At 48.4% G+C, this 14,744-nt stretch overlaps 1 protein-coding gene across 2 annotated transcripts in view; it reads left to right on the forward strand.

Moving 5' to 3' along the window:
• Nucleotides 1–14,744, forward strand: part of LOC144138547 (RCC1 and BTB domain-containing protein 1-like) — a 35,333-nt gene that overhangs the window by 11,997 nt on the left and 8,592 nt on the right. For both annotated transcript variants that reach the window (XM_077670893.1, XM_077670894.1), the window contains exons 3-10: nucleotides 644–882; nucleotides 2,424–2,514; nucleotides 2,988–3,055; nucleotides 3,335–3,442; nucleotides 6,728–6,870; nucleotides 8,789–8,979; nucleotides 12,872–12,927; nucleotides 14,279–14,349. In XM_077670893.1, coding sequence (XP_077527019.1) covers nucleotides 644–882; nucleotides 2,424–2,514; nucleotides 2,988–3,055; nucleotides 3,335–3,442; nucleotides 6,728–6,870; nucleotides 8,789–8,979; nucleotides 12,872–12,927; nucleotides 14,279–14,349 — 967 coding nt within the window. The remainder of the gene's footprint in view (nucleotides 1–643; nucleotides 883–2,423; nucleotides 2,515–2,987; nucleotides 3,056–3,334; nucleotides 3,443–6,727; nucleotides 6,871–8,788; nucleotides 8,980–12,871; nucleotides 12,928–14,278; nucleotides 14,350–14,744) is intronic.

Here is a 14,744-nt window from a genome sequence, read left to right on the forward strand (position 1 = left end):
ATCCTTCTCCTCCTCGTCATCACTGGAAGTGGCAGGTTCCGCTCTTCTGACCTGAGAAATCATGTCCTCATCTGTCAGCTCGCCACACACCACCGCATTGCATTTGCATTGACGTCGTTTGCAAAGGATGCATCTTCCATAATGTACGCCATGAAGGTTTCAGGTTGGTTAGGTTGACCGAAACCGTGGGGAGACAAAAAGTACCAAAACTACCATGTGGCCACGAGAGGTCTGGCAGGACGAAGGAAGCATACCAGCCATGTATAGGTGGTCATTTATCAGCGGTAGGCCCCAGATGCTTGCTCCTGACTGATGGAACACCCGCAGGTATCGTCCTCTTGAAGAACTGCTGGAACGACAGTTTTTGCGGGTGTCTTCCTGCAAGTCCACGCGCACATCACATTTTTACCTCAGTTGCTCCAAAAAAGGCCTGTCAGTGTATATGTGTGGAGGCGGTCGCCTTCACGTTTCTTAGGCGTTAGCTGAGGACACCTGGAAGTTTTTTTTTTTTTTTTTTTTAAGCAATATTTTAAGTGTGTCACCTGAAATGCGATGAGGTTTTGCCCACATCCGCAAACCAATGTGGGGTTGTTCTAATTTGTGAAAGAGTGTGGCGCTGACTTTCCCCCTCTGCCCTCCCCAGTGGATTCCCTGTGCCGGCGTGGCCTGCACAGCGTGGCGTACGGCAGCGGCCCCCACGTGCTGGCAGTGACGGAGGCCGGGGAGCTGCTCAGCTGGGGCCACAACGGCTACTGCCAGCTGGGCCACAACGGCAACACCCAGGGCCTGGTGCCCTCCTCCATCTCGGCCGGCCTGGCTCACCGGGTGGCACAGGTGGCCTGCGGGTCGCACCACTCGCTTGCGCTCACCACCAACGGCGAGGTGAGCAGCCGCCACCACTCCACGGGGCCCGGGGGAGGCAGCATGTGCAGTTCGCTTTGCTTGCAACTCTTTCTTGGTAACTTGGTTCGGGAATATTGCCACCTAAAAATTGCTGCCTATGTTAGGGTGGATTTCTCTTTACCTGTGCTTACTGCGGTATTGCATTGCTAGTCTGGAAACCAGCTTCGCTCGTGCCTCCGTCCGGTTTAGCCCCAGTCTACACGAACCGAGTTTATGGGGAAACCTGTCTTACACTGCCTGACCATGCTCTTCATGTCCTGCTGAAGAAGGGTGGGCAAACATCAAGGCTGCAGGCTGCGAGCCTCACTTTGCCACAGTGACGATACAGGTTTCTATGGTGTATAGGTATGGAGTGGGGGAAAAAAAAAAGGTTGTGTCATTGTCCGCTTTGCTGAAGGCATTGTTAAAATGTGATGTCGGGAGTCTGTGGATGGCGCATGTAATAAACGGGGATAAATTTATTCACTAAAATTTTAAGCTACCCATAGTTAAAGGGGGGCCATGAAGGAGTCAAAATACCAGTCGGGTCATTCAAAAAAACGCTGCTTTGTCCCGATAACAATGATGTTGACTTTGTCGCAAACTTCAAACAAATAATTTAGATGTTGAGGAAAACAAGAAGCAGTGGAAAGGGTCTTGCTTGTGCAGTTGGCAGCCGCCAAGAGACGTGACTGAGCGATTATGGTGAAGCCTCTAGTGTCGTTTGGTAGTACTATTTAAATGCTAGTGTGCAGTTAACACACGCACAGCTGTGTTCTTATGCTGGCCCTTCTTGTGTCACGCCTGCTCATACTAGCATGTCACTGTAGTGTTACAGTTGAAGTCCTCCGCCATTTCTTTCATTTTTCCGGTTACCGGGGTTGGAATGGGGCTGAGCGAGTTACCAAAGTCTAGTTGTTTCAAATTGAACACACTTTTTTTTTTTCTTCGTCATGGCCCCTTTAAAGAAAACCTTGATAACCTGTGCCAGTCCGCTCAATCAGTGTTCATCCTCAGCTTGTCTTGACCTCTGGTCAGCTATTTTTTGATATTTCAGAAGGGAAAGTAGCTCTCTGTGAAAAACGAAGCACAGCACGTAGTTCGCTTTCCATGTCACTTTTCGTGATCTCTGGTGACGACAGGGGGAGGCCCCGACCGTATTGTGGCCGTGTCGGGGCCGGCGTACGCTATCTGTCGCAACACCACCCATCCACGTATCCGCACTCTCACACATGTGGATCATTAGAGAATGTGTAGCTTGGGGAAATCTCGGATCTCGCTCTGCCTTTGTTTGTTATCCTAGTAATTTTTATGAGAACTCTAAAAATAGATGAGGGGTCTACTTGAAGTTTTTATTTTTACAGGTGCCTGCATACTACATGATAAACAACCTTTGCAAGCTGCACTAAAGGGTGTTCTGGATCTGTCTGAAAGTTGCTGAACTAGCTGGGCATGAAATTCCTTGCCAGGAGACCCTTATTTGTCCCTTGTTGTTGTTGTTGCTGTTGACTGATTCTCGCCCTCTTTTCTTCAATTTCCAGGTGTATGCCTGGGGCCAGAACAATTGTGGCCAGGTGGGTTCGGGCTCGACCACAAATCAGCCTACACCCCGCAAAGTGAGCTCGGGAATTGGTGAGTGCCACCCCTTGCACCCTGCCGAGTTTAGTGTAGCACTACTTCCGTGTGTTCTGGGCTGTTGCGAGCTCCAGTCATGTTCATAGCCAGTGCATCGTATTGTACAGTGCTGTTGCTGCAATGACCCCTTCTGTACACTGTCTTCCACTGCTTGCCTGCTGCCCAGCAATACTTTGGGACACACCGTTTCGCACAGTGGGATATTTCTCTGGGTGATACATTCAAGCTTCCACTTCAGTTGTGAACGCGGAATTAAGCTATCGATACTCTAATGCAATGAAAGCATGCTTCTTATTAAATCATTCATTTTCAACACTGTCTTCTTTCAAGGCGTGTGCCGCATTCATGTAGTGACCAGCATTCGGTGTGACCATTGTTTTGTAGCCAGATAATTTTGTGAACCACGCAGCATCCCATGATGTTGAAGTGTGCCGATTGAATTCGCTAACCGTTGCGCACGCATTGCCCAGGTGGAAGACGTTGCATCGGTGTAGCCTGTGGCCGAACATCTTCCATGGCCGTCTTGGAGAATGGGGAGGTGGGTGGAGCAGATTGCACTGCCAAGTTTTAATCCTCCTCCATTTGCCCAGCCTGCCCTGACGAAACTTTTGCACGCACTCCGAAAACTGCTTGCCTGCTACAAGTTGCTTGCAAGGTTGTAATTTAGAACGTCGGAGTTAATAGCTGCGTCGAGCGTATGTGGTAGGCGCAAACTTCTATGTGCTGGTGCTTCGTGTGGTAGCAGGGGATACGCTTTGCTTGCTCTGCTCTCATTGGTGTGCAACCTGGTGGCCCTGTTGTTGCTGCTGCCCTCCAGGTGTTTGGCTGGGGCTACAATGGCAACGGGCAACTGGGCCTCGGGAACAACGTCAACCAAACCAGTCCCCGTCGCGTCACTAACCTGCAGGGTGTGGTCATCCAGAAGGTGAGTGCAGGCCCTGGGCCAAATCTATGCACCCTTCCTTTTCCCCTGGTGCTAGTTAAAATTGGGATGGCTGCAAAGTTTCCCTTTTAAGTGCTGAGCGCTTTAGGGGCTCGGCTTGTCACTGTAGCTCGTCCGCGGTTGCGGTACCTAGCCACCGCCATCGCGCGGCGTCACGCACCCAAACAGAGGCTTCGAAAATGTACCCGCTTGTCAGCCTTATAGGCGGAACAGTTTGAAACTCCTGGAACCAGTGGCACTGGTCGTACATAGCCCCATTATTTAATGCAAAGAAAACTGCAGGTACATTTGAGGCAAAATATATGTACTTAACCGGCAGTCTGCCCTCATGGGAAAATGCGATGATTGGCAGCATTTTTCTACGTGTTCCCAGTTAATAAAAAAAATTTCAGCCATTTCGCTCTATTAAGGTGGGACACCAGCGGAGCTGTATGGGGGAAAACTTCTGCAAGGAACTATGAAATGAATACACTTTATTCCGCAATAACTTTGGCCTGGCCTCTGCAACACAGATGCAGCAGTTCTTCAGGTTGAAATCTCCTCCAGCAAGCGCGCATACTGACAATGGTCACCAACAGGCGTCTGGTAAATGACATATTCTTCGTCCAACGCCACCTCGCGCATCATGGTGTCAGCACATGCCTTTCTGGTTTGCTTGCCTCCTCATAGAAGGTGCTTGGAGCCTTGAGCCACTGACATAAGAAACTCCTTTTAAAGGGGTCCTGAAATGCCTTCCGTCGATGCATGGATGTACATGTAACCAAATAAGACAATGTATTAGCAATCTCCTCCCGCAAGAATTTTGTTAAAGCGATGAGTATTAGCTGAGAAATCGTAAATCGCAAACCGCGCATTATCGTCGCGCCGTGTTTCCTCCTCTTTTCAACTGTTGACGGCGCCCGAGCACTCCCTCCCATGATGCTGCGCTAGTCAGCGGTGACGTACTTCCGCATTACGCTCCTCCGACTGCCGTCTGCTACGGGCAAGTTTTGTTGACACCGTGAATTCCGCACTCCCCTCAAGGATGGATAAGCGAACGAAAAATCTGGCCGCATGTGTGCGGTGGCCTGGCCTTGCCCTTTCGCGGTGAGCGTTGCTGCAGTGCAGCACGTGACTTTTAATCGGCGGCGAACTTGCAGCCGCTGGGGAGGATCTTGCGCTCGGTCCCTTTCATGCACCGCGCACTGTTTATCCAAAAAGCGCCGTATCAGATGTGGCCCCGCTGGTGCCGGGTCTTATTTTGCGGTGGTGGTAATTCCTGCCGGCGGCATGTGAAAAGGACGTTTTAAACCGATACAGAACCCGGGCACAAAACGCTTCAATCATGTGACCAGTTCAGCTTGGGGCGACGCGTGGTGGAGAGCGGCAACGTTGGCAAGACATGCTCCTGCGCGGCTCTGAGCTTTCTAGCGCTGGAGCGAGCGCCTTTCTTTGACGATCTCAAACATCGGTTGCCTTGGCAACAAGGCACAAACCGCCCCAGAAGTCAGTTACGGTTGCGTGATCCCGGTTCAGCTCGGGGCCCCACCTCGCGATATGTGGGCACTGCAGGCGTACCACTCAATCTCATTAGGAAGTGTGAGATGCGTTTGGCATTACAGGAGGCGATGGTGTGTGTGTTGTGGACGCCTTTGTTTCGCGATGAAATGCGACGTTGTGCTTTTGCGGGTGGATGGTGCTTCCCATGGTCTGGATTATCTTTCTCGAGCGACGTACGACTCAACCTCGCATGGGGTATGTGCAGTGTGCGTGGCTAAAAGCCATCTCGGCTTGCGCGCCAGAGTTGAGTGACTTGCTGTTCGTCCCCGCAAACCGCGCGCGAGGTGAGTGCCGAATTTACGACGGGCAGGAGGAGGCAACCCATCGTCTGTCAATCGCGGTTCAGACTTGCAACGCATGTTGTGACGTTGTGTTCGTTCGAAACGCATCTCTGGATTGTTTTGAAGTGGAAAAAAATGTATCCGTCAAACCCGGGCATTCGGCTCAGGGCGTTCTCTGGGATTGCACGAAAGAAGTGCCACGGGGCTTCAACGCTTTCTTTATGGAACGTACTCCGGTAAGAGAATATCCATGTCGTGTTATGGCCGTGTTGCATTCAATACAAACGGTTAAGCGTTTGTTTTACACTTGTTTCGTTTGTCGTAAAATGCCCAAGCACTCCGGCACTCCGCTGGCAGATCAGCCGGCGAGTCGACGCTGAGCAGACGACTCATCTCTTTGCCGGAAGTGCGTGAAAAAGCCGCCCAATAGCAGGATGTCTAGCTCATGACGAACATCTGGGGATCGATGATGTAGACATGTGAAGATGGCGGTGTCCAAAAACACGAAGGAAAGGGTGAGAAAAAAGCGACAAACTTTGCAACAGAAGTGTGAGCTTTCCGCTGCGCGTAAAAGAGTAATACTTGGCCCAGATGACCTTGACGACCCAATCTAACGATTGCGCTGCTTCATTTAGTGTGCTCAAAATGCCTTTCAGGGCCCCTTTAAGTATTTTGAAGGCAATAACTGGCACGCACCAAAAACTTATTTTCTGCTGCATTGCGTTTGAACCTCTGTGTTCGCTTTTCTTTCTTATTCTTCGGTGCGTATAACTTTGATGGGCCAACTGGCCACGCTTCAAGTGGCAGCTTCTCGATAAAGGCTGGCGTGCACTTGTTCGACTCGCGTTCCATCACGTTAACCTGTCGTGTGACAAGCAGTAGCCTTAGCTGTCGTTTCACTACTTGGCAACCTTGCAGGGTATCATTGTGGTAAAGCACATTGCTCCCAATCTGAACACCTGGGTTCAACTCTTACCCAAACCCAAACATGCTTTTTGTTTTCTCTCTGGGCGCTGGGAGTTTTGAGGCAGACATGAAAAATCTGGGAGTGGTTAGCCTAATACAGCTCTGCGACAAAAAATAAAGTGAGGTATTGTTATGTAACTAAAATAAATGTATCTGGCAACTTGAGCACATTTTTTGAAAAAGACTCTTATCTTGCAAACATTAGGATCTTCTATTTTTCCCGTAATTGCTGCGGGCTGTCGGAGGCTTCCGGGGTTCCTGCAATGATCTGTTGCAGAAAGAGAAATAGTGGCCACGATGACAAACAGAACCCTTCAAGCCGTTTCTGAATTCCACCCTAGAGTACATTTTTCAAATTACTGAATGGTCCCTTCATTGCAGCTGAATCTGATCACTTTGTAAAAGTGCCGCCCCGTAGAGTTGTCAAGCGTCCCAGAGTTGTCAAGGAGTGGTGTGCCGGCGTTTTGTGGGCTGGGTGCAGGTTGTTTGTGGTTACGCCCACACCATGGCCCTGTCGGATAAAGGCGTGCTCTACACGTGGGGCGCCAACTCGTATGGCCAGCTGGGCACGGGCAACAAGGCCAACCAGGTCAGCCCCTTCCGGATGCCGACAGACATCGGCAGGTGCGCCCCCCTCTCCTTCTCCTCTCTTTGTCTTGTATGTGTGCTCCTGTTCATCTATCCATGCCTGCTTTCATTCCAACATGGCTCAGGTCGGTTGCCATGGGAAATGGCCAGCAGCTGAGTCAAGTTTTGCAATGGCCGTGTTATCTGCACCGTTGCAGAAAAAAAAAAGAAAGAGGTAGTGTCATGCTGCAGGCTGGCTCAAGAAAGCATGTTACACTGCCAGTGTTATACTGCCTGTGGTGTTACACTGTACACTGCCCAGTGTTACACTGCATGTTACACTGCCCGTGGTGTGATTTTTAAAAAGTGCAGTGTGAGCTCAGCTGTGCTTGGCAGTTTCTTTGCTCTGTCTTGGTGTCTGTGAAGCAACACGGGCCAATGGAGCATTTTTATGTTAGCACTTGGCTTCACTGCACCGTAAGGTGTTAAACTCAGTTCATAGTTATTGCACTTGTCTGCAACCGAAAGTTTGCACTTAAAAAAAAATGGCTGGTTTTATTTTTATTTCTATTTTTACTTTCAAGGAGGGGGGCTAATTTGGCGCACATCTCTTGCAGCAACTGTTGGGCTGAAAATGCGATTTTACATACAAAAATGCAGCTCCATGAATGCGCTTTCAAGTGATGTAACTATGGACATAAAGCAACAAATTTAAGCACTTAAATTTCATTTGGCCAAAACAAAGTTTTAGTCGGTTTGCAAGGAAAAAAGTTACCAAGACATACCGTATTTATTCGAAAATAGGTCGAGCACGAATATAGGTCGACCCCCTAAAAATTGAAGTCGCCGAAAAAAAAAAAATATATTCGATTATAGGTCGACCCATACTTTTAAGAAAAAACTTGAGGAAACTTTTTAAAACTCCCATTTATTTACAACGCGGTCACCTCACTGGTCGGAGCCACACACTGCGTCGTCGTCGGAACTTGCGCCGCATGCGCCGCAGTTCATTACCCACCCCCGCCCCTACTGGCTTTGAAGGCTGAACGGCCAATCCTGCCTCGCAGCGCTAACTGTTGAGCTTTGGTCTGAATATCGCACGCTCCTCTTCCACGTGCAGCCGGAGTTTTTTCTCGAGAGCATCGTGCCTCCCAATTGTAGGGCCACGAAACGCACGACGCAGTCCCCTACAAGCAAAAAGTTCGTCCCGCTGTTTCCGCCATCCCCTGATCAGCTTTTCATTAACGTCTAACTCTCGCTGAGCGGCGCAGTTGTTCAAGTTCTCAGCAAACAGGATCACCCGCCGCTTAAAGTCCGACGTGACATCGCGAAATGCGCACGAGAAAAACGTTATCCACGGAAATCACAACGAAGCAAGCACAAAGAAAGCGCATGAAACGGAGAACGGGAGATAGTAGAGACAGCGAGCGAAGCAGGCAACGCCGTTCCGTTCACGTGGTGGCTACGCGGCTACGCTAGGTGGCGAAAGTCACCTTTACCCCCACCTCGCGCTAGCCGCTACCGCGGCTCCGAAGACACCAAGCCAAGCCAATCTGGCTCTCTAGCCAGTACGTCAGCTCGCTCGTGTCCGGTTCGGCCGCAGGTAATGCCGGCAGTGACTGTGGGTGGTTTTCATGGTGGTTTTCTTACGCTGATTGTTTTGTTATTTTTCCTTTATTTTTTTGCCTGTCTTTGTTCTAGACGCTCCGCGCTGCCGCCTCAAATTGAGGAGCGCCGGGCGCGACGAAGAAACGGATCGCTCGGTGCGCTCGCCATTTTTGATCACGACTATAGGTCGAGGTTCTTCGGTCACGATTATAGGTCGACCCTCAATTTTTAAGCACATTTTCGGAAAAAAAGGTCGACCTATATTCGAATAAATACGGTACTTACCTTTGTGATGCGTACCATGTTCCCTCAAGTTACAGGCCATGGGAACCCAGCGTTGGTGGCGCCTTCCTTCCCCGCCTTGCAGGATCGTGGAGATAGCGGCGTCGCACTACAACCACATCTCGGCCTTGATGACGCAGACGTCGCGCGTGTACATGTGGGGCCAGTGCAGGGGCCAGTCGGTGACCACCCCGACGGAGACCCCCTTCCACTCGATCCACGATGTCTTCGCCTGCTTCGCTTGCCCCACCGTCTCCTGGAAGCCCATGATCGTCGGTGCGTCCCCTCTCGCAAACAAAGATGCCGCTTCTCGCCATTCTTTGTGTGCACTGGCCCCTGTATTCCTCTCCACTCGTCTGCGCGGTGCTTTGGTTGCACTATTGCACAACAGTCTGGCAAAGCAGATGTCTTAAGGGGGGACGCGGCTTTCAACTTCGGAAAAATGACCAAAACATCGTTTTTTTGAAACCCACATATTCGGCTTCTATGTTTCCTATTCTATGCGTCTGCAAAGTTTTTAGGCTGAAAAGCGTCGCAAAGTGGCATAAAAAAATACTTTTGTCAGGCGCGGTGACAAACTATCAGCGCAAAAGGGCGAAAAAACGGCAATTTTCGGAGCGCTCTATCTCCGCACCGGTGCCACCGGGCGCGGCCATTTTGATATGGTTAGATCGGCCGAGCGATCGTCTTTCCGGTTCTGCTCGTCTCTTTTATCTTCGTTCATTCACAAACGCACAAACGGCAGAAAAGAAACGACGCACATACGAAGCTAGAAATAGATGCTGAAGCGCTATTGGTCCTCGGTCGGGGCGCGGAACACCGACCCTCCTGATTGGATGTCACGGGCGCAATGCAAGATGGCGGCCGCCTGAGCTGCGTAGCGAGCGGTTTGAGTTCATTTTCGCCGCTTCGCTCGGCCGAGTTTCTGTTCAATCTATGGCATTCAACACGGACGTTATCGCGGTGGGAATGCCGGAGATAACGAGCCAGATTACGGGAAGTTGTGTGGCTCGAAAGGAGGAGGTCATCGAACGCTTCGTGGTGCGCGTGACTCTACCGTCGCCAGACCCCGGAGGGTGACGCGGTGTGCGCGCTTGCAATAGCGGTTCGTGAAGTGAACTTTTGGTCGGGTTTGCGATGTTTACACGCTTAGTTATTGCTGCGTTTTGACTGTGGGCTCGCTAGCCTTGAGAAAGAAACGGTCGACGCGTCAAACGCTGCGGCGCGCACGGCATAGCCGACGCGCATTGGGGCAGCACATGACTGGACAACTGGTTACGATTGAACGCCAGTAGTTGTAATTAATGCCTGCGTCGTTAGATTTAATCTTAAAAGCGACCTGACCAGCCATATCAGATGTAATCAAAGTTCGATATGTCGCGGTAAGCGTGCGCTAAGATGCGCGCGAGCCATATCGCCATTCTTGCGCAACGTTTCCCGTGCACTTGTAATTTTCATGCAAACAGGTTTGAGTTAGTAATATAGGAATAAAAATATGCTCTCTGCGTTAAAAATGTACGTTACTGTGGCAGCATTTAACAGTGATTTTTTTAGGGAAATTATTGATACCATTGCTCAGGGCATACTGGCTGTGCTGCGAGAAATATTGGATGCCTTGAATGTCAAAAGTAGTAAAAAAAAATATGCTCTTGCATTGAAGTTGGGAGTTATGCAGAATACTCTACCAAGCTTCAAAGTAGCTAATTTTCATCCTTGTGGTATGCAAACTTTTGGCAATGAACACCTGCACGTATGAGTACTAAGTTGCTGTGCCAGGCAAGATGATAAAACATAAAAAAAAGCCAAAAATGTTCAAATTTAAGTAAAAAAAAATGCTTAACTTGTTGCCATGGTGACAACACTGCAAAAGGAAGCTGTTCAGTGCGATACAGCCAACCAGCTAACCTACTTTGCATTGAAAGCCCATTGAAACCCATCTCCCCCTTCATTTGATCTGCAAAGTGGGGTATGTACTCTTCACGGAGGAGCTGAAAATGATATTTTCTGGAAAGAGAAAGGCTGTGAAAGGCACTCCAATTTCAAGGCAAGGCATTCCAGAAGCCCCATGTTCAAAAGGACATGAAAGGCTACAACCGTGACGACTTTTGATAAGTGAAACCTATGTTGCAACTTTGGAAGCCGTTTTCTCAAAACAGTTTTTTTTGCCACCTGTGTCGCTTGTACCAGGGATTTCTTTGTGACCGCTGGGTCTATTTTGATTCCGTTTCTTGCATTACATTCCTTGATGAACAGTTCAGGTCGTGACACTCTTGGTTTTCCAGATTTGTTTTTTGTGATTTTTTTATTCACATAATCGTTCACAGTCAACATGCCTATTGCACATTAACCTCTAAAAAAATGAAAACTAAAAAACATTGTGTTGTAAAAAAAAAATTCTAAAACTGTCACGACCTCGTCCATTCATTTGGGAATGCAAAGCACTTCGAACAAATTTTCTATCATGTTTTATAAGCCGCTCAAGCTCGGTACAAGCGGAACAGAAAGAAAATTTAATACATAAAAAAGTTTTCAGAATATTAGCTTGAAATTTTTATGGTGTTATCACGGAAGCATTTCCAGTTGCTGTGCCAATTTTCATCAAAATCCACAAAGAAATAAAAAAGTTGATTTTGAAAGCCACGTCCCCCCTTAAGCCACTGCCATCTGTCTTAAGCCATCTTCATAAGATGGCTACGACACGGCTTGAGAATATGGTTTGAGTCATCTGCATGTGTTAAGCCATCTTCATACATAATAAGGCCTGAATCAGTTTGAGTGCACAGCTAGAGTGCCACCTGTCAAGTTATGCGAGAATGTTTTATGGCTGCCATTGTAGCCGGTTCCAACCATCTGTGCAATTAGTTCGTGCCGTTTACCCGCCGTGGTGGCTCAGTGGCTAAGGCGTTGTACTGCTGAGTAGAAGGTCGCGGGTTCGATTTCCAGCCGCGGCGGCCGCTTTTCTGATGGAGCAGAAAAGCAAGAACGCCCGTGTGTAAGAGATTTCGGCGTACGTTAAAGATCCCCAGGTGGTCAAAATTAATCCCGAGCCCTCCGCTTTACGGCGCGCCTCATCGCCTGCATTGCGTCGGTGCGTTAAAACCCTACAATCAATCAATAGTTCGTGCCGTTTATTAAGAACGAAAGAAATGGTGTGACACTGAAACCTTTGCGAAGGGCATCATTTGGCAATTGAATGCACACATGCCTCCCTGTGGCGAGCGTAGGATCCAATTTTCCTCTGCTTATGCTCAAGCTGTGTTTTAACCCTGAACATTCTCTTAAATTTGTCTTGTCGACAGTCGAGAGCAGAATTGCGGTATGAAGCAGCAGTTATTGCTTAAGTTTCCATTTTCTAATCTGCTGTGTAAGTGCACGTTTCATCGTTCCTTTTCTTTTTTCTTTTTAACAAACTGCCCAGCTGGCTTCTGTTACAAACAGCGGCAGCCAGCATTAGAATTAGCAAAATTTAGAATGCCAAATGCTCTGCGGTGATATGCATTGCATGATGCGGCAGCATGCTGGGCTTTGGTTGCAGTTACTTTCGAATTGTGTTTAGGCCCGCTACATTTAGCGCTACTACGAATGTTCAGAACCACTGTAGGATAAGGGGAAGTGTGTGTGGGCTACATAGCAGTAGATCTGCTTGTGCAAGCATTTGTTAGATGAGTGATGTCTTTGCAGCATAAATCGTTGCCATAATGGATATTCTACGCTTTACCTACACGAAGGTTGCCAAAAATGCATACCTGTTGAAGAAACTGCTACATTTGCAATCTAAGAGGCGTTCTCAAGCCTTTTCTCTACCTCTCCATCTATTTCTTATGCTTACCATGTGAGCGAGCATTGTTCAAACATATGCCTCTCATAAAATTGGGGGGGGTTTTATCCATCGTTTCGTGAATGTGTGTTGTTAAATTCATTTTTAAGTCATCTGAACAAATGACATGCTTGTTTTTCTATGGCCACAACAATTACTTCGATTTAGAGGCAGCCCTGAACCAAGTAGTTTGACTGCACTACCAGCATTTAGATTGGCAAGATGAGCTTTGTGAGGTATTTGAATAATTTTTATCAACTGCACTGCCCCTGCTTTCCATTGCACGCTCCCGGAGATTTTTGCAGTCCCATCAGCACCTCCTTATTACTCCTTGCATTGTTACCCTTTCAGATATCTGCAACCACAACAAAGTTGGCGACAGCCTCAAGCTGGCATTCAATGACCCCGTAAGTTGCACCTTGAGGTTGATGCAGCAAGTTTTAATCGTATGCAAGGAGGAAAGAGGGAGAGATAGAGATCATTTAGCGCTTGTCTTTTGGCTACATAAGGTTCGATGTTGTTTAGCTGAATAAAGGCCGCCGTAGTCGACTGGTGCTGCATGACCTGTTTTGGGTGAGCTCCTGTGTTGGATCTGCATCAGACCTTCCACACTCTGCGTGGCCCATTATAGAATTCGTACTGTGCTGGCAACACTGCTATTCTCACACAAGCCCAGTCACGTGTAGCAAACGCAGCCAGATTCCTCTGGCATGGTTATTCCACCTATGCAGTTACAGATTCCAAAGGTATTTTCGGAACGGGCTGCAAGTGATGCTTCTTTTGGTGTACAGTGTAGACTGCTTGTAACGTACATCGTGTGAGCCACAAAACTTATCAGCTGTACCGCACTGCAAACAAAACTTGCGCAAATCCAACCACATCGCAACCTACCTTTCAGCCAATATTTATCACCACTCAAATGAAGGCCTCTTTAAAGGGACACTGAAGTGCTTTGTAAACATTGCGGGATTACTACCGCAAATTGTAGTCCAGAGTTTATAGGTCATGTTTCGACCACTCTGAGTCCGTTTACGCGAATTTATTTAGTAGAAAAATCAATTCGAAAATGCTGTCCGCCTTTCTGCATCCTCGCCCATTTTCTGTGGCGTTTTCGTGTGACGTCAGGAGGAGATGACTTGGCTTGACTGAGCTACTGCACGGCTCGCTGACCCTCCGGCAGAGTCAGTGGGCCCAGCATTTAGTTCGCCGGCCACCAACGGGTTGTCGCAGTTCGTTCGCTCAGTTGAAACGAAGCCACGACACGTTTGTGAATGGAAGAATGTGCCTTTCTTTACTTTGTTAGTCTATACACTGTATCTAGCTCCAAGTCAAGGTCGCTCCACACAAGCGCTGCACAAGCGCACGGGCAACGCTTCGCAGAATGGTACGCTAGTCGAAAAATCTAAGGCCACTTGATGGCGGGAGAAGTCAGCGAAGCCAATATAGGTACTAAGGAAATAAAATCACCTGAAACTTGTACCGTACAGCGTAAAACTAGGGAGCAGGAAGCACTTTTTTGCGCTGGGTGAACAAGCACAGCGGTCAGCAGCACGACTACGCATCTGCGAACGCTTTTCCATGAGCTGCCCTTAAGGCAGATTTTAGCAGGCCCTCGTGCTTTATTTCGATAGTCACATGCAGCGTCAATAATGCTTAAAGCAGAAACGAGGGCTTTCTTGCCACGAGTGTCTTCTTTTCCTTAGTAGCTTGCATGTTGAAAGTTGTGCTGTGTACAGCATCCTTGTGTTCTGTTTTCAGAGCACCAGCGACCTTAAGTTCTGCGTGGAAGGCCGCATGAACCCTGTGCACAAGGCCATACTGAAGATTAGGTGAGTTGTAAAGGACGGCTGTGCATTGATATGAGTGCAGATAAAGACAAAGAAAGGGAGACAGTGGGACAAGCGTTTGTGCTGCCCTGATTCTGCGTAATTGTCCTTTGCCACACCCATTTTGCCACACCCTTCCCTGCCTTAGCTTTTCACGGACTCATTAGGCAAGTGCTTTGCCACGTTTTAGTTGGCAAAGCATACACGCGAAAGCAAAGCCAGGGCTAAAAGCAGTCGCTACTATACTATGCGCCTTTTCACTGTTTGTACACCCTTCTATACAACATACATCTGAAAGCAGCTTGTATCGCTCACTTGTAAAGTTAAATTTAATTGTGGGGTATCGGTTTCAAAAAATTTTGTCACTTCTTTTATCTCGGTTTGTGTGCACCCAGTCT

This window comes from Haemaphysalis longicornis, unplaced genomic scaffold (genome assembly GCF_048455015.1).
Source record: "Haemaphysalis longicornis isolate Haplotype H1 unplaced genomic scaffold, Haemaphysalis longicornis Haplotype H1 scaffold_5, whole genome shotgun sequence".
NCBI classification, from domain to species: Eukaryota; Metazoa; Arthropoda; class Arachnida; order Ixodida; family Ixodidae; genus Haemaphysalis; species Haemaphysalis longicornis.